Source organism: Malaclemys terrapin, chromosome 11 (assembly GCF_027887155.1).
Source record: "Malaclemys terrapin pileata isolate rMalTer1 chromosome 11, rMalTer1.hap1, whole genome shotgun sequence".
Classification (NCBI taxonomy): domain Eukaryota; kingdom Metazoa; phylum Chordata; order Testudines; family Emydidae; genus Malaclemys; species Malaclemys terrapin.
Genome location: NC_071515.1, coordinates 42,379,607 through 42,403,826, shown reverse-complemented (window position 1 = coordinate 42,403,826; position 24,220 = coordinate 42,379,607). Strand labels below are relative to the sequence as shown.

General features: G+C 39.8%; 1 protein-coding gene across 1 annotated transcript in view; it reads left to right on the top strand.

Annotated features, from left to right (window-relative positions):
• Window positions 1-421: 421 nt before the first annotated feature.
• PPIG (peptidylprolyl isomerase G) overlaps window positions 422-24,220 on the top strand; it is a 36,590-nt gene continuing 12,791 nt past the window's right edge. Inside the window, exons 1-8 of the mRNA XM_054043633.1 lie at window positions 422-674; window positions 10,033-10,112; window positions 10,222-10,296; window positions 13,339-13,446; window positions 13,986-14,030; window positions 14,997-15,084; window positions 16,428-16,457; window positions 16,615-16,754. Of these exons, the coding sequence (XP_053899608.1) occupies window positions 10,052-10,112; window positions 10,222-10,296; window positions 13,339-13,446; window positions 13,986-14,030; window positions 14,997-15,084; window positions 16,428-16,457; window positions 16,615-16,754 (547 nt within the window). The 5' untranslated portion in view covers window positions 422-674; window positions 10,033-10,051. The remainder of the gene's footprint in view (window positions 675-10,032; window positions 10,113-10,221; window positions 10,297-13,338; window positions 13,447-13,985; window positions 14,031-14,996; window positions 15,085-16,427; window positions 16,458-16,614; window positions 16,755-24,220) is intronic.

Genomic DNA, 24,220 nt, shown 5'->3' with positions numbered 1-24,220 from the left:
AGGGAGCTAGTGGCTGGGGGTACTATGCCCATGTCTTAGCTCAGGGCACAGAGACTTGGGGGAGGGGGGGAGTTAGGCCCTCTCCTGGTTCTGGCCACAGGGCGCTGGCAGAGGGGATTGTGCCTGCACAGGTCAGTAGGGTTGCCAATCCTCCAGGACTGTCCTGCAGTCTCTAGGAATTAAAGATGAATCTTTAGGTAAAGACTATGTCATGTGATGAAAGCTCCAGGATACCTCCAACCAAGCCTGGCAACCCTAGGCACTGGCAGAGAAGAGCCGGCTCGGGGCACGCGAGCTCTGGCGCGGGGGCAGGTCTCAGGCCCTCGGCTAGCTCGGGGCTCAGGTCTGCGCTCACGCCCAGGCAGGCGGCCCAGCCGAGTGGAGTGGATGAGGGGGCGGAGCCGCTCTGACGGCGGAAGGAGGCGGGGAGCGGCCCCCCCTAACCACTGTGGGCTCCGAGCGGCCGATTTGGCCGCCTCAGCACAACCGGGTCGGGGTTTACCGCGACCGTTGTACCCACCCCGCCGGTGCCCCGTCCGGTCACCGTCCACCCAACGCCGCCGCTGGGGTTCCTCGCTCCCGCCCTCCACTGACGCAGTCTGTGCCGCACCAGCTCCTAACATGGCGGCGGCGAGGCAGTGAGGAGCGCGGGCAGCGAGCCGGGCCGCGAGCGGGTGAGTGCTGGGGCGCTGCGGGGAGTCTGCCCCGCCGAGCCCCTTGCGGGCCAGGGCCTCAGCGCCATAGGGGGGGCCGGGGCCTGTACCCCTCACCAGGGGGCGGGAGTTACCCGCTCCGTCCCGGGAAGGGGCCCACAACACACCTCGTTGGGCCGCAGCAGCTTTAGCCCTCCGGGGGACTCAGCCTGCCTGTAACGGGCTTGGGGAAAGGTGGGGGTGGCCCAGCCCTGGGGAGACGACGAGGAGGGTGTTGTGGTCCGGTCTGGCCTGAGAAGAAAGGAGGCGTTGAGTGGCAGGGAATAAGCTGCAAATTGGAGGGAAGTTAGAGGAGGGAGGTGTGGAGGGTCATGGGCGAGATCCAAGGGGGTGGGATTAGTTACAAATGGGGGATTGTGGTGAATGGCTTTTTTTAAATTAGCTCCTTGGAGCAGGACAGGAGCCTTTTCTCCACGCACGTAGGTGATGTGCTGCTGGCCACATTTTCAGTCCTCCAGACACAAATCATTAGTGATAATTCCAGCTGCTGGTACACAGGAGGCCGTGCTCCGTGCCTGCTCCAGAGTTTGAATGAATCCTCTCTCTTCTCCCCTAGCAGACAAAATCACCAGACTCTCTGCTCGCCACATGGCCTCGTCCCCTCTGGAACAGGAGATGTTGCTTTGAAGGGTGCTCCATGGCTGGCTGGAGGGTCTCTGTCTTTTAGTTTGAAGGGCTGTCCCAACACTGTGCATAGATTTTTTTTTTTTTTTTGTAATAGTGATGACATCAGTTATAGACTCATTTTGCTTGTAGGCATTAATGAACTGAAAGTAGAAAATATTGCATATGTATGACAATACATTTAGCAGAGCCGTTAGGATAGTATGAATGAAGGAGATTTCAAAAAGTAAGATGATACATGGCTTGTTGAAATACACATAGCTAAACCTTCCATTCCAAGGCTAAATATTGCCTTAAAACTCCATCTCAGTGAAGGAATTGCCTCCCATAAATATATGGGACTTGGTAAAGTATCTCTGGTAACTAATTGAGCCCCTGAAGCCCTTTAAGTTCTGGTTATCACTGTATTTGTGCATAGGGGAATATGAGCCAGACTCTTTTTAGACTCGTCGATCTTTAACACCAAAAGGGACCATCAAGATGAGTTAAGCTGACTTGCACATTGCAGACCACAGAACCTCGCCCACCCACTTCTTTTCATTTTAAATCCACTTTGTAAAATGCTTGCATGTTCTTTTAAGAGAAAATATTTATTTGCTCCCTATTATCTACAGAGGAGGCCACATACTTGAGCTCTGTGGGGCAGGGACTATTTGGTTGTTTTTTAATTGTGTTTTTATAAAACACATAAAACACTATGGAGTCTTGGGGCTTGTCGACACTTAAAGCACCGTAGGAGCACAGCTGCAGTGCTTAGTGCCTAGTGCCAATGAGAGAGCTTCTACCCCGAGAGGCGGTAGCTATGTCGATGGGAGAAGCCATCCTGTCGACATAGTGCTGTCTACACAGGGAGTTCAGGCCGTATAACTGCGTTGCTCAGGGTTGTGGATTTTATACCAACATGAGTTCATAGTGTAGACCAGGGATTGGTCTGTGACTGGTAATCCTAGGCATTACCACAATAATAATAATAATAACTGAGCTTGAATCTCAAGCACTCTCCATAAAGCATTACCCTATTTTAACTTTAGCTCAGTTTATATTGTGTTGAATTAGTCAGTTTTATCTACTAGTTATTTGTTCAGTGAGAACAAATGTACACAGCCAGTCCAGTATGAAGGAGGTGTACGAGGAGCAACAACAATGATAATGCCTTGATGAGTGAGCCTGCTGTCCAATTATCTGTTGGGGAGAGGTGCTAGGTTTCCTACCATTGTGCTGACTGTCTGCTAATCTTTAGTATCTAACTATTTCTCTTCTTCCTTGTAGCCCCTGAACCTACTGTCTTGAGGTTGTCTTGGCTGCTCTATTTCTAGAAGATTTTGTTGCCAGATTGCTTTTTTTTTTAATTCTTCTTCCCCAAAGCTTGACTTTGTGTACAGTTTTCAAAAACAGAATCTGCATAGTAAAATGACATGGTTCTTGTCCTGTCCCTGCTCGTCCCAAAGTTGTGAATAGCAGAAATGAAACTGATTAGAGTGATTGATTTCACTCTGCTATTTTTTGGAAAGTCACGGCAGCAACAAATGCATTGAAGCAATCTGAAGACAGAGGAACCATAGGGGCTAGAAACGTTATTGTTAATGCACATCTAAATTCTGTCAAGTATCAAAGGGGTGGTTGTCTTAGTCTGGATCTGTGAAAAGCAACAGAGTCCTGTGGCACCTTAAAGACTAACAGATGTATTGGAGCATAAGCTTTCGTGGGTGAATGCCCACTTCGTCAGACACATGTAATAGAAATTTCCAGAGGCAGGTATAAATATGCAGGCAAGAATCAGTCTGGAGATAACGAGTTTAGTTCAATCAGAAGAGGGCCTCACCCTCTCCAATACATCTAAATTCTGCATTCTCCCAACTACACCAGAGGCTATACTGACGTAGCCTCTGGTGTAGACAGCTCTAGGTCAGTGGCAGAATTCTTCCACTGGACCTAGCTACTGCCTCTTGGGGAGGTGGATTACCTACACCGAAGGGAGAATCCCTGCCATTTGAGTAGGTAGTGTCTATACTGACCATAGACATACCCTATATAAAGGTCATTTTCTACTATTGATCTTTCTGCAAATATCTATTTGACACACACACAAACACGCACACCCGCTGCCATGGGCCTATACCCTGGGTGGAGCCTGAGGCAAGTATTTGGCCTAAATTTATACACTGGTTCACAGATCATAATTACAAATGTAATTTCTCTCTTCTATTGCAAATGGAATTTTCCTTCTGTACTAGAGGGAGGCTGTGAAGGATGGAGCCCCATAACAGTTCAGGGACAGCACTTAGGTTGGAATCATAGCATTCCTTTGGGGAAGGTGAGAGGGGTGGAGGAGAGATAGGTTGGCCTCTCACCAGTGTGTTTTCCTGGACATGCTGTTTATGTGGCGGGAAATATTTTGTGTTGGTCTTTGGTTAGTAGATTAATCCTTTGATAGTTTGGTGTTTAGTAAATTTTTCAAAACCTGTGAGTGAGATAATAGTAGTGAGGGTATGTGCAAGTGGGGGGGAAAGAAAGTAGTGGAATACATTTAAATAAGAGACATAGGGTTCATTGAAAGAGATTATTGGGAGAGAAATGGGAGAAAGATTAAAATAAAGGGGGAAGAGATAGAGAACACAGGAAGAAAGGGATATAGCAGTTGAAGGAAGAAAGAAAAAAGAGGAAATAACATTGAAAACAATGTAGAAAAAGATATAGTATGATCTGTTTTAGGAAGGGAGAATGGAGTGAAGGAAAATAAGGTATAGGAAAAATAAGGCAACTTGTATTATAAAAAAAATTATAGAAAATTGACAATATGTTATCAGTGACAAAGTGTGAAACTGTTTTATTCATTTAAACTGTAGCGGGCATAGCTTTGTTAGAGGGGTAACATAAGTATTTTTAACCCTAATTAGTCAAATTATTCCTTGGGTAAACTGTGTTTAACTATTAGGCTTCTGATTTTTGGTTTAAGCAATACACACAGATAAAATGATCCTGACACAAAAATGAAAAAGAAATATTGGTGTTTATCCAATAAACACTGGAAATGGTTACTTGTGTCTAAGGGCTTGTCTACATGGAGCAGTAATGCAGACCACGGGGGTGTAGCAGGGCAGTTTACCCCTTTAAAGCCTGCAGAGCCAGGGAGCAGTGAGCCCTTACCTATGGAGAAGCCCACCAGGTAGGTGTTGGGTACCAGCTGATCCACCTAAGAAGTAGCTAACAACTGGCTCTGATTTCCAGTTGGAAGACATAATTGAGGGCCCAGCTCTATGAAAGGGAGGGCCAGAAGAAACAAGTTTTTGCTGGACAGCAACAGAAGGCTGCAACAGAGCAGGTAGGGCCTTGCAGTTCCCCAGAGGCTAAGGAACAGCTGTGACCCTTGAGCTGCTGGGGCCAGAGCAGTATCAGTCCAGATAAGGACTGTCACTTTTGTTACTTCTCTGTGTTCCTTGCGTTTATGTGACAGAAGAGTAAAAGAGCCTGCGCAGAAAGCCGAAACAGGGTTTGCACGTAGCTGACTGTTTTGTCCCTTGAGCTGGTGAACAGATGCAAACTCACCAGCCTACAGGGAGCGTGATTTATAAAGTGCACTGATGTGTTGCACATTAATTGGCCTGAGTAGACCCTCCTAGTGTGCATTAAATGTTTGAAACAGTACTACATTAAAGCATAGTATGGAACACTACAAATAGAATACTCATCACAGTATATACTACTGTATAATATGTTACTCATTACAATATATATAAAGAGAGAGCCTGAAAACCTGCAATTTTTAGACATCTACATAAAACTCAAAAATTCCTAAAAAAGAAACCCTGAAAAATGTAATGTATAAACCCCCCAAAACAGAAGCCCTAATTATGATCCTTTACATGCTCACAAACTTTGAAAAAAACTTTGGGGCTAAAAATGTCTCTGTGCCCCACCCACCCCTCTGTCCCTATGTGTCCCTGGATCCCCTCTCTCTGTCCCCATGTGTCTCTGTGCCGCCACCCCCTGTCCCTATGTAGCTCTGCACCCCGCCCCATCACCATGTGGCCTTGCACCTCCCTCCCCCCTGTGGACCTGTGCCTCCACTCCCATTCAGCCCCTGCCCCAGTCTGTCCTCCCGCACTAGCCCTTATGAGCCCCAGTCTGACCCCCTCCCCCGCAGTACCCCACGCTGTATGTTTCCCCATAGCCCCTGTCTCCTGACCTGGCCCACTGTGAAGAAGGCAACTCTTTCTCTTCCCTCGCTGGCAGGGAGCTGCTGCTTTGGTCTATCACCACAGCGCCCTCTGGTGGGCAAAAGTTGGAACCACAAGTTATTTTCTACTGGGAGCTGCTGCTGTTCTTGTGCCACAGTGCCCTCTGGTGGGCAAAAGGCAGAACTGCAGCAACATTTCAGCACAAACTTTTTTCTGCGCAAAAATTTAAAAATATGCAGGGCTCATTAATTATGTGCAGTAGCGCAGAATTCCCCCAGGAGTATCTTCTATATCGCTACATATGCATTGTCCTAAGGAGTCTATTTTGTTTGCTTTAAGAAGTTAGTGAACCAGCGCAAACTATTACAAGGCAAGCATTTTTTCTAAAAATAATTTAAATTTTTCTTAAATCATCTTCAGGATAAAAAGACTTACAATACCTTATTTTATTTCTTCGATTCTAGTAGCTTGTAAGTAAACTTTTGTTTCATTTTAAAAAAGCAAATGAGTTTGTTCTGTTCTTATGTGTGGCATTCACGATCCAGAGGTTATTCATGATTTAGACATATTCATTCCTCCACAATGTAGGCAGAAGGCAACTTGGGCTTCCTTATTAGTCTTTTCAATTCAGACTCTCTGCTAGACTGCTGCAGGACCACGCTGACTCTAGTTTGCTCTGTCTTCACCTGAGAAGGCAGCTGCATGGTCATCGCCTTCCACAACAATGCAAAAAGTATGAGAATTTCTCCTCACAAACTGCTGGGAAAATCAGATTAATCAAATTTCAGTAACTGGAACCTGTTGATTTCCTTTGTAGCAATCTGAGGGCGCTATGTATGAATCTGCATTCCTGCTGTCTCCCTGAGAGTGTATATGTTAGTGTGGCCTAGTCCATCCTACCATTTTACTACACTTTCAGTGTGTGCATTTGGGGAATTACTGCCAGGTTAATAATTATATTATGAGAGAGAACTTAACTTTACTTGTAGATAACATATTTTGAGGAATTTTCTTGGTCTGAATCGTTGTAAAAACTCAAGCTTGGATGTCAGGGACGGTGTGCTAGGCTAGAGTAGGATACTTTGAATCATTAAATGCAGAAACAGATATAGATTAATATTAATGGCCTAATAAGTATGCAAAAATATTGTATATAGTTCCATATAGAAAATTTAAAGTTGGAAATACACTTCTAACATTCTGATACGTTTTTGTTTGTTTGTTTACAATATTGAAAATGTTTCCTGGCTTTTTGTTAAGGTCAAAGAATTGAGAGTTAAGGTTCCATAAAACTAACTTTTAACTTGAACTCCAACTTACTATCCATCAATATGAGTAAGGGTATATAGTGCTCAGTATGACTAACTTTAGACATTTTTCAGTAACTGACAGTAAATAATAATGTAATACTTTCTACGCATATGCTGGCTGCAATCTCTCCTTCATAGAAAAGAGTTTCTTAGTTTCAGTGAATGTGTTATAGAGGGGAGCCAAGGAGAGAGGGCGATAGGGTCCAAGAGAGAGGATGATAGTAGAAGGAAAGTATTGCAAAGGGCACAGTGCATGAAGAGTGATACTTGTGGAATGAAGTGAGGGAACAATTATTGTTTGTTATTGTACTAATAAAGAGGGAACATATACTAAAACATAGACAGGAAAAGACGCACCAAGATAGTCAACATAAAGAAAGAAACAGTGCCATGAAAGGGAAAGAACAAACACAAGAGATAAAAAGCGGAAAATGTGTTTAATAATTGCTATAAAGCTTAATGCAAAACTGTTAAATTACCTACTCAAGATGTGTTCTGTTTTTAAAAGAAACCAATAGAATGGGTTGGGTGGGTTATAATTAGAGCAGCTCCTGTATACTAGGATGATCGGCATCTTAAAAATATTTGCAACATTAAATGTCTAGGGCTAAACGTGTCAATATTGTCATTGATTTGGTGGATCTTGATAAATTGTTTTTACATTTTGACTCTTATTTTTCTGGCGTTTATAGCACAAGTCCCAGTCTGGCATTTCTGCAGTGGCCTTTGCCCATCTTACGCAATTGCAAGGAATTTAACAATACAAAGTAGTGAAGTACGAAGTATTGCTTATTTTTTTCAGTCAAATTTCTAAAATATGACTAATGCAGCTTACAATAGTCACAGGAATAGCCTATCACTTAAAAGATTGCTAAGTTCCTCCACTGGACTCAATTATCGCTGACTCAAATTCACTGAATAGTTTTGGCCAAATATGTGTGTGCGCGTCGGCGGGGGGGGCAGGAGGGGAGATAGGAGGTGGGAAGGACTTGGGGATATTCACAAAATGGTTGGAGGAGGCGGCAGAAGAGGAGGTGTTGGTGCATTATAACCTTTGTCCCAGTGATTATTTTGCATTAATGGCAATTCATAGTCTTTCATAATGACAATGACTATTCATTGGGCTAGAAAAAGAGAATGAGAACCACTCTACAGGCTGGCGGTTAGGGCAGTAACCTAGGATGTGGGAGATCCACGTTCAAGTCCTTGTTCCAATAACGCTAATTATTTAGATGCAGTGGAACAGCTTCAACAGGAGCAACTGAGATAAACCTATACCAGAATATCCCAAAGCCCAGTGGTTAGGGCACTCTCCTGCAGTGTGGGAGACCTGAGTGCAAATCACTTCTCCATATCAGGCAGAGGGAAAATGGAACTTTGGTCTCTCACATCCCAGGTGAGTGTTCTAACTATTAGGCCTAATGGTTATAAGGGAGGCACCACTGCCTCCACTTGTTTTGTGAATTTAGCCCTTTAAAAATGCCCCAAATGGACATTTTTTTTTTTTTTATTTGCTGAAGGATTTTTTTTTTTTTTTTTTTTACACTTTTTGGATTCAGTTCAACCCAAACCCAACTTTTCTTCAAAAAATATATTTTTTTAACTACCAACAAACTGAAAAATCAGTTATATGCCCAGCTCTACTGCTTAGGAATTACAAAGTCCATAGGCTGAAAGATGTATATCAGTAACTGTGCACAACTATTACAAGGCAGGGACCATATACCTTGTAAACTCTGTAAGCAGCTGTTGAAAAATGTGTAAACAAATAGCTATGATGCCTCCCTTTTCAGTATAAATAGTGAAGGGTAACACAGGGTCCAAGTATTTGTCATATGCAACATTTTTTTTTTTTAGGCTAGTCAATTTATTTATTTGGTACAAGTTTAAAACCTCAGTGAACCTTGCATCTCTTCCAATTTAATCTCAGGAGTATCTTATTTCCCACTCCCCATATGATACTTTAATATGAACTTAATATTGTCTATCTTATGTAAATCTGTGCTATTTGACTTCTGTTTACTGAATAGTCCTTCAAAAATATTCTGATTTCTTATTATGGCCAGTAAGAATTTGTCTGTCATACTAGGGACTTGTTTGCTTTTCTTGGCAAATAGTTCAGAGGTAGTCTTAATAAGTTGCCTGAATGCACAGACCTTTGGCCTCAAAGTTAACTCCTTCTCTTCACTTCATGCCCCCCTTGCCACTTGATTCAGCTTTGGGTCTGAAGATCCAAGGCCTCTGGGAGCAAATTATCTAAGTACTCTACTGCATCTTAACCTTTTACCCAGCTAGGAGACCGGAAGATCCTAAGCTGTTTGTCTTGTTCCCACTTTTTTCCAAATCCTCTAATTTTTCAAGTATGTTCTTATAAAGCCAGTTAGGAAGTTGGATGACATTCTCATCAACTGATGCTTTATTCTCCCTTGCAGTTTTCTTGTATGCTTTCCTCTAAAAAACTATGGGACAGTTTTCACTTCAAGATTGAATCTAAGTAAACATGAATGAAGTCAGTATTGCCAAACCCAAGCATTCAAAATCATGAGTCTGGCCCCCCAAAATCCAAGATTGGCTTAAATCACAAGATTTAAAAATAGTGCATTATTGAGCCTTTAGAATACTTTCATTCATGTTTACAAGCTTTGTTTACATGGTCTGCAACCATGAGAACTGGAATTTTTGTAAATAAAAAGTGAGATCTTTTGACCTCTTTGATTCATCAGAATTGGTGATTGTAAGCTCTTAGTTTTGAAACAGGGACAGTCTTTTTGTTCTGTGTTTGTACGGCGTCTAATACAATGGCACCCTGGTCCATGACTGGGACTCCAATGTGCTCTTGTAATACAAACAATAATAATCCCTTGACTGGTGTTGCAGGAAAAATGCAGTATTTTGTGTTAAAGCTCCAGCAAGTTTTGCAAGAGTTGGTAACAACGTTAAGTTAAACTTAATGTGCACAGAAAACTGTTTTTAAGTTATTTTTCCTTTTCATCCTAAAGAACAAAGATTAACAGCTCATAGACTTTCATATTTAAAACAACTTGAGATTGCCACCTATCTCAACGCTCAGTTTTGCTCATTTATGTTTCAGGATGACCACACTTTTTTTCATTCATAAAAAGCTTTTAGGTTGAAATCAAGTGAATATATAGTTTCAGTACACAGAGGAGAAAAACTCAAAGGTTTATATATTTTTGTTGTTTGCAGTCTTAAAACTTTTGAAGCCATGGGAATCAAGGTCCAGCGGCCACGTTGCTTTTTTGACATAGCCATCAACAATATACCTGGTGAGAAAAATAATTACTAGGCTATATTATTTTTAAGCAATATAAATATTTAATGGTCAAATGAAGACAAATATAATTTAACTTTATAAATGTGTGGAATTTTTTCCAGCTGGAAGAGTGGTCTTTGAATTGTTTTCTGATGTGTGCCCAAAGACATGTGAGAATTTTCGCTGCCTTTGCACAGGTTCGTAGATATTTATGATTTTTAACTTAATTCATTGTTGGTTAGTTTCATATTGTGAATTACTATATTCAGCAGAATCCCCTGTAGATATCGAATGATTATCACTTTTTGCATACCAGAAAATGAAGGTAGACGTTAAAATAATGGGTCTTGGTCTCTGTAGAGATTTAACATCAGTGTCTTGCGTGCATTTAATGCAGCACTTGCAGTTGTGGCATCAGTTAGTACATGGAGCATACGCTAATGAAACTTTATTTTAATAAAAAATTAGTTTTGTATTTAAATTTGATTCTTTTAATTTAAATACAATTTTTAAATAAACCTATTTAAAATTAAATATGAAATGTACAACCTGTTTTAAGATTTAAACTTACTGTAATCTATTAAAATCATTAATTTAAAATACAAAAAATAATATTAAGCAGTATGTTTGCTGGTAAGTTTTAAAGAAAGTAAAATCACTGACTTTTTGTGTAAGTCACTGGTTAAGCACCTGGAACCAGAGCTTGTTGAAGTGCTAAACCAGCTTTTGACAGCTGTAGCCTCTACTGCAGGTACGGAGAGAATGTTTTCTTCATTTCAGTTAATTCAAAGTAAATAACCATAGGAGATGAAAAAAGTAGGACCAGTTTGAATCAATGTATAAAAATATGTATGATAGGATGAGATTTACTAGTTCTAAAATCTCGAAGGACTTAGTGACCAGAAACAATCAGTTCAATTCACAGATAATACTTCCTTTGTTTCATAAATCAGTTTTAAATGCAAAACATGTTTTTTGAACTTTGTCTTGTATCTACTTTTAAAGTAGTTTTATTTAATAATAAAAAAATTAAAATGCTGGTTTTGTGCATTTTAATTGAATTTGAATTCCCATCCAAATAGAGCTTGGCACAAATCACAAGTAAAAAAGAATAATCTAAAATAGGAAATTCATCATTCACTGTTTTCTAACATAATAAAAATTAAGGCTTTAGTAATTGCAAGTGATATAATTGATTAAATTAATGTGTGTGTGTGTGTGTGTGCGTGTGTGTGTGTGTATATACACATACATACACACACAGAGTGTATCCTGCTGGTTAGCAAAAAGAAGCACCAATGTTGGTGTAAAAGGTTATATTTAATTGCAAATCAACATGTTTTAATGGTTACCACCTAATGAGAATCAACTTTTCTTTAGAAAAGTTAGTAGAAAGTACAAATGCAAAATATGATTAAAATTGATGATTTTAATCAAGTTTTCCTGCTTGTTTAATTTAAATCACGATTAAAGTCAGTGATTTAAATCAGTTTGTGCTGGCTGAAACTATATTATAATAACTAATCCTGAAACTGATAAGCATACAGTAAAGGTAGCCAATGAAAGGTCAGGAAGTTGGGCATTAATGGACTTTCTTCTTACTCCTGTGATATACTGAACTACCACTAATATTCATGGTCTTTGCTTTCTAAGATTGGCCATCCACGTCTTAACTATCCCCTTTGGTTTTTTCTTTGTAGCAGATGTGTGGTGATCTCTAATCCCAAATTAAATTCAAATTCCCTGTTTCTTAGTCAAATTACCAGTCTTTTCAAAGCCCTATCGTGGAAATATTTTTGAAATGGCATTTTTATCCTGCTGAATTGCTACTTTAATTGAAGAATATTGATATTGGTCCAAGCCTAGTAATTAAAGTAAAACATTGTTTTAAATGGTGGTTGTGAATCTGACCCAGATTTCTCCAACCTCCCTCCGTCAACTTGTTTCCAAGATAACCTTTTAACAAATTTCTTTTCTCCTAAAAGTTCGTCACAGTAATGGATTTATAGAAATTTGCTTGTTTTTTCTCTATCTCCAACATTTCCCACCATCTGCCCCCTCAATATTTTTCTTACATTTCAATCTCTTGCAAGTTTTTGCTTATCACTTCCATGTCAGAAACAAGTAATATATGTGCACATAAAGTAGTTCAAGCTCAGAATTTGAATTTGATCTTATTATTGAAACATTGGGAATATATATGGTCAAAAGTGTTTAGAGCAGGGGACTAGAAATCAGTTTCTTGGGTTTTCTTCTGGCGATCAGTCCAGATAAAGATATACTCAACTTTCTGAAAGTGGCGGAACCTTTGCAGGGTTTTCTCAAATGTCTAAAAACTTGTCTTTAGATTATAGGAGACTTTAAGTCAATGTAGTGCTGTTTTAATTTTGGTGTTCGTTCAGTTACCTGCCCTTCAGACTTTGTACATATTGCCGCCAGCGGTGTGTTAGCCTTTTAGGAGTAGTCTTTGAGGTTTTGTCTTGACAGGAAAATTTATACAAGTATAATTTTACCACCATAGTTATACTGGTATAATTCCCCATGTGGACAGTCTTACTCTGGAATGATAATACATTTAAGGTTCTGAGTGATGCTGGTAAATTTCCCTTGGAGACTGGTGTCCTATCTACAGCTTCACCACAGACTTCCTTTGTGACTTGGCCAAATTTTTCAAAAATGGGTATTGAAATGGCGTAACCCAAGTTTTGAGTGCCCAACCTGAGAGACCTGGGATCTGACTTTGAGACGTGCTGGGCACCCACAACTCCTAAGACCTTCATTTGGAGCTGTGAACATTCAGCACCTCTGAAAGATGGATATCGAGGAAATAAGAACCAAAATCAATGGCCAGCTTTGGACTTAATCTACTTGTCTGTGTTCCCATCTACAAAACAGATGTTTGCCTACTTCACAAACTGCTTTGCAAGACTTAATACACCTCTACCCCGATATAACACGAATTCTGATATAATGCGGTAAAGCAGTGCTCTGGGGTCGGGGGGCTGCGCACTGCGGCGGATCAAAGCAAGTTCAATATAACGCAGTTTCATCTATAACGCGGTAAGATTTTTTGGCTCCCGAGGACAGCATTATATCGAGGTAGAGGTGTAGTTAATGTTAGTCAGACTGTTGGAGCTCCTCCCATGAAAGATGTTGCACAAGTGCAATGTATCTTTTTTTTATTTCCCTCCCCCCCCCCCCCCCTTCCTTCCCCCGCCTCTTCCCTCTCTCCCTTTTAGGTGAAAAAGGTACCGGAAAATCGACCCAGAAGCCATTGCATTACAAAAGTTGTCTGTTTCACCGAGTTGTGAAAGATTTTATGATCCAAGGAGGTGACTTCAGTGAAGGTAGGACACAGCCTTAAAAGAAAACTCCAGATCTTAAATAGTAAGATATTTTTAAGAGTCCTATTCAGCACTCTATATTCAGATGAAATGTCTGTGGACTTTAAGGTGTGTGTTCTTCGAGTAAGGTGTGCTGAATAGGGCCTTCAAATAAGAACATTTTTATAAAAAGCTTTTGGTTCCATTATCTTTATAGCTTGGAGTGGTCTCTCAGTGGAAATTTTTAGTGTAATGCAGTGTAAAGCATTGTATTTCCCAGTAGTAGTCCTAGCTTGATCTAGAGATATGTGAGACAGTGCAGAATAAATGGAAAAGCAATAACCTACATTTTCTCAGTCCCATTCTACTTAAGCAGACTGTCAAGATGTAGCTTCCTATTTGACTGTTCTTGAAGATATTTTTACTTGGATGCAATAATTGAAATATCTTTTATTTTATGATACTTTCTTTAGGAGTCATTAGGCACATCTTGAACTTTTAATGATTTATACTTTGACTAAATTTATTTGTAATACAATGTGTTGGGGTTTTTTTCTTTCAAGGAAATGGGAGAGGAGGAGAATCCATTTATGGTGGTTTTTTTGAAGGTAAAGTTTTCTTTATCAAGCCAATCTATATATCTTTTCAAATGTTCTGTCTTATAAATATTAAACTTGTAATCCATGGTCTTGCTCCTACAATCATCTGGGGTCTGTGCATACCAAATCTGAGTCCCATTGGGTTTATTTGGGTTCTTCATGGGCGCAGTGGTCTTTGCTAGCTGATCTGATGGCAGTATGAAGGCCGTAAAGGTGTATTTTGTTTACTTCACAATTTTGTTCAGAAAATGTTTGTGTGTAAGTGAGGCTCAAGCTATTCTGATTCAAATTTGTCAACTTTATCAGACTTACATTTGTGCATATCTGATTCTAAACTTGCTATCATGATTAATTTTGTGACTTCCGTATCCAACTTGATCATCTTAAGTAAATTAATTTTTCTAACAGCAAGCATTGTGTAAACTCATCCTTGTTATCTGAAAGTAAAGCTGCTTATTTGGCTTGACACCAGATTGGATCACCACCATTAATAAAAATTCCTCATCAAAGCATAGTTAAAAATTATATTGATGATGCATGAGCTAGAAAAAAACCCAACATTTTGGTCTTCCAAAGATGTATGCATCTGCATGTGCCAACAAGAGTGAAAAATAGCGAAGGCCTGCTCTTACTATACTCAGATGTTGCATGAGTATATACAGGAAGTACATCTGTTGAGTAAGTTTCATTTTTACAGTCACTTTTCATACCATAACTACAATTTAATAGGCAGGTGAAAATAAGAAATTACGTTTATTTTTCTCCTTTTTAAATTCCAGGCATTAGAATGTGAAGCCTAATGTATCCCAAGAACATGACATAATATACTTTATTTTTAAGCTAATTTTTTAATGCTCTTTACTGCAGTGATAAATTTATCTGGGTTAGCTGAGGGGAAAAATAGATAAATGCATTTAAATAATAGAACAAAGTAAATATTTGGTATTTTAAAGCAATCAAAAACACTTTCTCTAGATGAAAGCTTTGCTGTAAAGCACAACAAAGAATTTCTTCTGTCAATGGCCAACAGAGGGAAAGATACAAATGGTTCACAGTTCTTTATGTAAGTATTGTATTATTCTGATATGCATGTTACTTACAACATTAAAGTTGTAGTAATCATTTAATTGTTAAATAGAAAAAGGTTTAGTGTTTTTTTTTTTTTTTTTTTTTTTTTTTATCAAATGGGAACTGGTTTTCCAGATATGAAGCTCCATGCAAAACAGCTGCTTCCTAGAAATGCTTATCTTGGAGATAAACTTGATCATTTTTAGCACTCCTTATTGTTTTGGATGAGTGCTTCTTATACATAGAAAACAATTTCATTACTTGCTTCTAACTTTGGCAAGTAATGCAAAGCTAATTGATATTCTCAGCAGACTTCTCAATTTTGTGTAAAATGTCTTGTCTGCTTAGACTTTTGGATGGGAAAAGCTCTGGGGATTATGGTAGCTGTGTGTGTGTGTGTGTGAAGTTGCGGTTTTTGGAAAACATTCTAAGAGCAATCTCATTTTAAAGGAAAAAATAACCACATAGCTAAATTTATCACCACATATAATAAATCTAAGACTGAATTTATCACAGTATATCTACAACAGAGAGATTCCTTTGAATAAGGCTTATCTACAGAAAACATTCTCTCTTGAAATTGATCCCCTGTTACCTATAATTGATAAAGAACTTTCTTTTAATTAATGTGATGAGTTACATGCATCATCTACAAGTAGACAGTTATTTTTGGGTTGCTGACCAATCTTTAGCCTCTTTCAGCCCAGCTTCTGATTTCTCTTATGACTGATACTTGCATGCCATGGGATTTCCAGCCCTGGCCTGTGTGGAAGCTTGTGTGAATCACATGCATTGTCTGTAGGTATAAAGGTCTTCTTGAAGAGTCTGTAAGTCAGTTCTAGAGCTACATCAAATGTCATGAAGCAGGTGGCCAGCTGTTTTTCTTTTCTGACTTCTCCCTGCTTCCTTTTCTAATGACTATAAGACTATTTGCAGTCTCTTTTGAGACAGATTCATTTTCTTTTTAAATCTCCCCTCAAGTGTTCATTAATTGAATCAATAATAGCATTTTGTGATACCATGTATACAAGATACTATCTAAAAATTGGATTAATGCTAGAATATCTTCATTTACTTCCTTAAAATTTTTTATCAAACAAAGTAAGGATTTTAGTAGGAACCTTACGTAATGTTTCATTCAGTGATACTTAAACTATGACTACATGGCTGTTATAAATGGAACAAAACAGAATTCTTAATTTATTAGTTCATTCAAGATAATTTTTAACTTATTACATGCACTTAATTTTGTTTCAAATGCAGTTTTGTTTCCTTTGTAAAGGGTGCTAACTTTGTTTTTCTCTTCGTTTTAATTATTCCTTTTGATGGTATCAAAAGAACAACCAAGCCTACACCTCACTTAGATGGGTAAATATCTTCTCCTTTATTTGTGTTTGTGAAGTGGACACTGCTTTGAAAATTTTAGATGTTAAATATTTCTAATCATTTATTGTAGTAGAAAACTTGCATTTTATCTTTTTTATATTCTTTATTTATTTTTTTAATTTATTTTTTTAAACTTCAGACTTCATGTTGTTTTTGGACAAGTCATCTCAGGACAGGAAGTTGTGAGAGAGATAGAAAACCAGAAAACAGATGCATCTAGTAAACCATATGCTGAAGTACGAATACTGAGTTGTGGAGAGTTGATTCCAAAATCCAAAGGTAAGGTTGAACTACCTATTTCTAACACATGTAAGTGTAGCTTTTTTCCTCGGTTCTTATAATAGTAAATAGAAACATGTTTGTAATGGATGGAGAGTTCATAAAGACATTAGTAATTGCCCATAGTAAACTGTGTACCTTCTAGTAACTGAAAAGCTAGTGACAGAGACATTATTAAAGAAATGTTATTTTGTTAGACACATGATTTTGTTATATAATTTATCCCAATGCTAAAAAAGAATCTCCCACATAGTCATATGATCAAGCAACCTATAGACAAAAGAAATCTCAATCTCTAACAGCCTATACGAGTTGGCCCCAGCTGTTCCTCTTCAGTCTTTCTTCCTTTGTCCTGGCAGCTGGAGTGCACATTTTGGCACTCCAGCCTCTTATCTTTTGTTTCTCCTTCTAGGAACAAGGAAGAACTGCAGCTCCCCTACCCCTGGCCATTGGGGAATGAATTAATGCTTTTCTCAGTGATTCTCAAGGTTTAGGCCTTTCTATGCTAGCCCAACCTGCTTCTGGTACTTTTCTGATAGGTACTGCATAAAGAGTCATCTGGCATATAAATATACTGATGTCAGTCTGACTTTTCTTAACACCTGCTGCTTCTATTGAGCTTGTGATTCTGGGTATAGTCCTCCTCTACAGTGCTTCAGGTGAGTGAGTAGGTTAGGAAGACCTGCAATTTGCCCTGCTGTAAGTATGCTTTGTAAGGTACTTTGAATTATAAACAGGGATATAACAGAATCTGCCTCTTTCTCTGGAAAGGATGCTCTGCTGTGCTGTGTTCTTCCAGAGCTGAACATGGTGTTGGAAGTAAGCCCCTGCTCTTCTGACAAAATAATTCAGTACAAAGACTGCTGTCATTGTGATGGAGAACCCCAGTACAGGAGCCTCAGGATGCCTGTTTGGTAGGAATTTTAACAGGGACCGTCTTGCTTTCTCATTCTTAGCACCTTCCAGATGATGCCTACTCGGAAGGGTTGCAACAAGGATGTTGAAGCACAAGACAAGGATTACCCTGTTTCTTTGGCCTAAGGGAAGCAGACGAACATTCATACTTGAACTTCTTGATTTATTTCCCTCCTCTTTCATGCTATTCTTCCATCTTCTGATATGATTGGCAGAAGAATGGCTTTGGGTTATGAAGTGATCTCCTTCATTCCCAAAAATTCAGTGATAGACTGCATTATGGCTAGGGGTGTCTAGAAGTCGGACAACTTTTTCAGCTGGTTCATAAGATGTCCTGGATGTTAGGATGTCAAATTTTATTTTCCAGCAATTTCCTTGGATAGCACTTGTCTTGTGACAGACATAATATTATAACAGTGAATGGGAAGGGCTAGTAGATATATATGAATATATATAATGAGTAGAGCTTGTGGGTGAGACAATCCCTTGCATGATATATATATCCTAGTCCACCCTATTCCCTTCATAGGACTATTCTAAAAGGTTGGAAACTGAATGACTAACAGAGGTTTTAGTTGGAGCTGAACTGTCTGGTGCCTTAAGACCCTGCCTGAGGGCTTTAAAGTTGCATCAAGCAAAAGAATAAAAGAAATAAATATAAAATCTTTTTCCTTTAACTTTTCCTGAAAGAAAACAGACTTCTGGAGAGATCTGACTGTCTGATCCCACCTGTATGTCTGAGTCCTGGGCCCTCTTCTTGTGCCTCTTCGCCTGGGTACTGCTAGGAGTCTGGAGATCCTGCTTCCTGTAGCTGCTGTGATGTGCCACAGAGGGAGATTGCTGCCAGGGCCGTGGGTTGAGCCACTCAACAGACCATGAGGCACAGTACTAGATACTGGTGGCTAGCAGGAGAACATGGAGAACAAGAGGCCTTAGAGGCGCCAGGAGCGGGCAGGTGGAGGGCAGAGCTGAGTGCGGGGAGGAGTGTGGGCCCCCAGGAAGGGGCACTAATGCCGAACGAGCCTGATGAAGGTGCTACCTGGCAGACTATGACGGAGTTCGTGGTGAGTGGAGGACTCTGCTGTTAGCAGAGAGAGGCCCTGTGCAGGCTACTGCAAGAGGAAATCTATCCCTGTTGTGGGAGATGACTGTATGGCTAAATTGGTTCGCTGAGGGCACAACCAGGACCCTGGTGATGAGCTATGATGACCTGAGTACCTGGAGATGGGAGGAACAGGCTGTCGTCACATCAGCAAAAGGATATTGGCTCAGCTGCAGTCCAAGGCTGAGTGATGGGGCAGAAGAGACCCTTGGAGTCATGGTCAGGAAGAGGCCAGGGAATCCAGATGTGAGGACCAATACCTGGGAGGTGAGCGGAACAGAGTACTACTGGTGGTCGTGGAGGACCAGCAGCAGAGAGGCATCAAACAATGGAGCTATGCAGTACTTTACTGCAGGAGGCAAGAGGGATCATGTGCTATGAAGTGTGGCAGTTACTGGAGCAGACTGCTTCAGGGGAACTGGCATAAAGACAAAAGAAGGGTGGGTGGGTTCCTGGAGAGAGTGACCAAAAATATCTTTGATCATCATCTCCTAGCAAGGGAGGCTGAACTAAAACACTTTGGGCTTAGGACTTGGTGAGGTGGCAATATCCAGGGAAGGAAGGGGGTGAATGGATTACAAGGCTGTATCTGTAAGGACTAGAAATAAATCTGACAAATCTTGGGTTTAGTGGGGAGCTTCAGTGAGTCAGAGGGAATGGCTTGAGTTCCAGTAGGAGTACGGTTTGGGGTTGGAGGGTGTAAAGTTGGGTAAAAATAATTTGGGGGGTAGAGATTGGGTTCTCAGATACTATCAATTGGGTAAAAATAAGGGGATTGTATTTTAGGGTACTATCATGGGTGATAGAAGTACTGTGTGGAGGAGGGGAATTGTGCTTCTGCAGAGAAGTGATAAATCTGGGGTATGGGTGAAGGGAATTAAGGATTGCTTGGTTACGTGATTGTTGGGCTAATTTACTTTGGGCATAACTGGAAGGCTGTCTCTGAGGGACAGTGCAGAGAGCAAAGAGCATGATGTAAGTGACAGAAGGCTAAAACAGAAGCTATAACTTGGAGTTCGATAGGTTTCTCACCAAGGTGAGGGGGATATATTACCAATCTTTTCTCCCCTTTGACACCTCAGAGAAATTAGTAATAAAGAAATCTATAACATGGGGGGAAAAAAGGGAAATAAATAGTAATCGATATAAATTAGACGTTAAGTATAAAAAATTGATAAAGGAAACTAAAGACAAAGGGGCAAAAATCATGGCTGGTAGGGCTAAGACGATAAGGAGTTTTTAAAAATATTAGGAACAAAAAAAATCCTAGTAATGGTATAGGCCCATTACTACATGGAGATAGTGACATTGTTAATAATGGTGCAAAAGGGGCAGAAGTATTCAATAAATATTCCTTTTCTGTATTTGGAAAGACTTGTATCACATGAGGATGATGAAGTACTTTCTAGTTCATTAGTAACTAAGGAGGATGTCGTCATTTGCTAAGGATAACTATTTTTAAATCATCAGGACTGGATAACTTTCAGCCAATTGCAAGTGTTGGCTGAGGAGATCTTTGGCCCACTGATATTAATTGTTGTTAAATCTTGGAATACCAGGGAAATTCCAGAAGTCTGGAAGAGTGCTAATATTGTGTCACTATTCAAAAAGAGCAAGTGGTATGATCTGGGTAACTATAGGTCAGTTAGTCTAACATCAGTCTCAGGCAAAACAACAGAAAAGCTGGTATAAGATTCAACTGTTAACAAATAGGAATATTAATGCCAGTGAGCATGGTTTTGTGGAAACTAGGTCTTATCAAACAAATCTGATTTAATTCTTTTACATTACAAGTTTGGTTGATAAAGATAACTTTAGATGTAATATATGTAGACTTTTGTAAGGTATTTAATTTAGTACCGCATGATATTCTGATTAAAAAATTAGCATTATATGATAAATAAGTGGCTAACTGACATCTCAAAGTAGTTGTCAGTAGGAAATAATCATTAAATAGGAGTGTTTCTAGTGGAGTTTTGCAGAGATCAGCACTAGGCTTGATGTTCAGTATTTTCATCAATGTTCTGAAAATAAATATAAAAATTTAAATTTTGCAGATGACACAAAGATTGGTGGAATGGTTAATACAGTCATACAGAGTGATTTGGATCATGTGGTGAACTGGGCCCATTCAAACAAATTGCAGTTTAAGATATCCAAATGCAAAGTTACACAGTAGGGAATAAGGAACCTACAGAATGGTGGACTTTATCCTGGAAAGCAGATTTAGGGATCATAGGGTACAAGTGACTGAACATGAGTTCCCCATGTGATGCTGTGGCAAAAAGGACTATTGTGATTCTTAAGATATATGAACAGGGGAGCAGTAAGTAGGGTGATGATTTTCATTGGTGAGAGACACTAGAATGCTATGTCCAGTTCTGGTATCCTTTTAAAAATGTGAACGTTGAAAAAATTGGAGAAGGTGCAATACAGAAATGATTCAGGGACTAGAGAAAATGCCTTGCAGTCAGAGACTGAGAGCACAATCTGTTTAGCTTACCAAAAAAGAAGATTTGGTGGTTACTTGATTAGTGTGTAAGTACCTTAATGGAAAGAAAATACTGGTACTAGTATGCTCTTTAATCTAGTGGAGAAAGGCATAACAAGAACCCAGTGACTGAATGTTGAAGCCAGACAAATTAAAATTGGAAGTTGGACATGAATCACCATGAAGGTGATTAACCCTTTGAACAAACTACTAAAGGAAGTGGTGAATTCTTCACCTCTTGATGTCTTGAACTCAAGACTTGGAAGCTTTTCTGGAAAATATGCTTTAGCCAAACACAAGTCACTGGGCTCAATACAGGAAATGTAGTGGCCTATGGTATCCAGGAGGACAGACTATATGATCTGGTGGTCTTTTCTGGCCTGAGCTTTATGAATCTGAGTTAAGTCTGACTGTTGGGCCAGATGCTGTCTCCCATTCAAGCCCAATACTCTGTGGTGTCATAAGAGTGGCTACATTTCATAAGAGGTTTGAAGTGTGGAGAGTGGACAGCTATGCCATTTGGCTATGATTTATGAAGTCTGACAAGTTCTGGACAATGTGGGCTGGGGAGGAAGGGGCCTGTTTTGAACATATTTATAGGCTGAAATTTTATAAGAAAAAGAATGGAGAGAAATAACATCTGGCTGTCAGCCTAAATCCTCTTTCTTTTATAGTAAACCCTGACAGTGAATTCCCAGCTGTGGCCTGTAATTGACTGGGGGCAAGCTTGTCCTGGTATTCAAGAAGTCATATTTGCCATTGGACGTAAACGATCATGTGTTTGCAGAAAATCCTTGCCATTCTTTATGTTCACTTTGCACAGGAATTTCACAGCGCTCCATGTTCTTCCTCTTCCACAAATATGTCAGCCATTGAAGTAAGCTTACAACAGTTGCTTGTATTCTACATTCTGCTCTTTTCAGGTAGACAGTCTACCCTGGAGAGTTCCTTACCTTCAATTCCCACTTATTTAGTAGTCAGTTTGAAGTAGCAAACTTTAGTACAGATCTAAACTTGCCACAGAGTTGGAAATAAAACTGCATCCCAAATTGGTTTTGACAAGCTCTAGACAATATTATCACAGGAAAGGGGAACTGCAGAACTTGACTTCACCCTTTCTTTCATTCTGTACACAGACGTTTCTTAATTGGGGCTTGGAGCCATCTTGTTTCAGTCAAGTTTAGATAGGAAGAAATGCAGTGATGTTTCCCAGGAGGATGTTGTCCTGAGTGGAGAGAAAGTCAAGTTCTTCGATGTTTGGGAAGAATATGAAAGTAGAGTACCTTAACTCTTTCTTAAGAGTTAGTTCAGAGCTAACTGAATGGACTGTTATCTGTTGGCTGTTCAGCAGAGTATGTGGTGATGCCTCTGTTTGTGTACAGCAAAGGAAGAGTGGACATTTCATACGAGACTCCTTTTCATGGAATGCCTTTGGAAACGATTAATTTTCCATCATGTTCACTGGACAGATACACAAATTTTGTATTTGTACAACAAATAATTTACTAAGTTGACATTCTATACAAACTATAAATAAGCCTCTTAGGCAAAAGCTTGAGAAAATAGACTTTATGCCTTGTTCTTCTGTATTGGACCAACAATGAAAGCAGATGATAGAGTAGAGGCCTCTCCATTGAAAACATTCTGCCAGCAGCTATAGGGATGCTTAACAAGCTTGTCCGCTGATGTCAATTGCCATGGTAGTGCATAACTAAAGAAATGGTCTCAGATGGTTAAGAGCCAAACCATATATGCCTTCTAAGAGAGAACTCTTCACTTTGAATTGGGCCCGGAAGTGAACGGGAAGCTAACACAGTCTATGGAGCACTGATGTAGTGTCTGTGGCCAACCGTAGTAGGCAGTCAGGCCTTTGCAATCTATACCAGCTGAAACTTCCAAGTGAGCATATTGAGAACATTATGCTGATCCATTCTGTAGGTCACAAAGGTATGAATAATTGTGAAGTTGTGTAAAACTGAAAAGTGATTACAGTTGTTTTAGGTGCGGTTGAGGAAAGACACTTTTGGCCAGTGTGCCATCTGGGGCTCAAAAAAGTACCCATAAATGTTTAGGATGAACAAATTCAGGGGCAAAATACCATGCCCGTCAGCTGCTCTAGAAGCTTCTCTGCAATGAATAGCCACCTCATTGCTGTCTGGATTCAGCTTTGCCAGCTTGCTGTCATTCAAGTCACTGTCTCAGCCAGGCACTGGAAAAGCAAAGAGAGCACCCAGTCTGCCTGCAATGAAAAAAATAGTTGCATTTCACCAGTGTACATGTAGCACCTCAATATAAATTCCTCTAGAAAGCAATTGGACCTGCAGAATTCCTCTGGAAAGCCATTGGACCAGCAAACCAACATCACCATCTGGTATTTCTCTGAAAGAGCAGAACTGCTTCAGAACTGTTTCAGTGATCTTATCTGCCCACCCAGACAGCTTTTGAAATTGTTGCTTCCATCACTAGAGGGCAATCAAAGAGTGAGCCAAATATATCCAATCAGAAATTGTATTGACAGGGAACAAAGAAAATCTGAGGACTTCACATACTGTCTCATTACTGAATGCTCAATAACTTTATCCAGAAAAGGCATATTTGAGACAAGGTGGTAGTAAGTGTTTAGATGAAGGGATGGTTATCAGTAGCCTAATTATTGCTCATATGAGAAACACTGGCATCTTGCCCTCCATTAGAAAGAATTAACACACACTGCCAACAGCAAACAGTGTTTGCCTACTTGATCTTGCTAGCCATGAGGGACATGTGTCCAACTTGCAAACAACCTGAAGTTCCCCCAGCACATCAAGAGTATGTGATGGAAGTTGGCTGAAACTCAACCAGAGATGATGTGGATGTTTCGCCTTCCAGATGTGGATCTGTCCCCACTGATTTGGTTATTCCAGTCCAGATCAGAACAGACTTTTCTGTGATAACATTAAAAAAACTTAATGTAGTGAG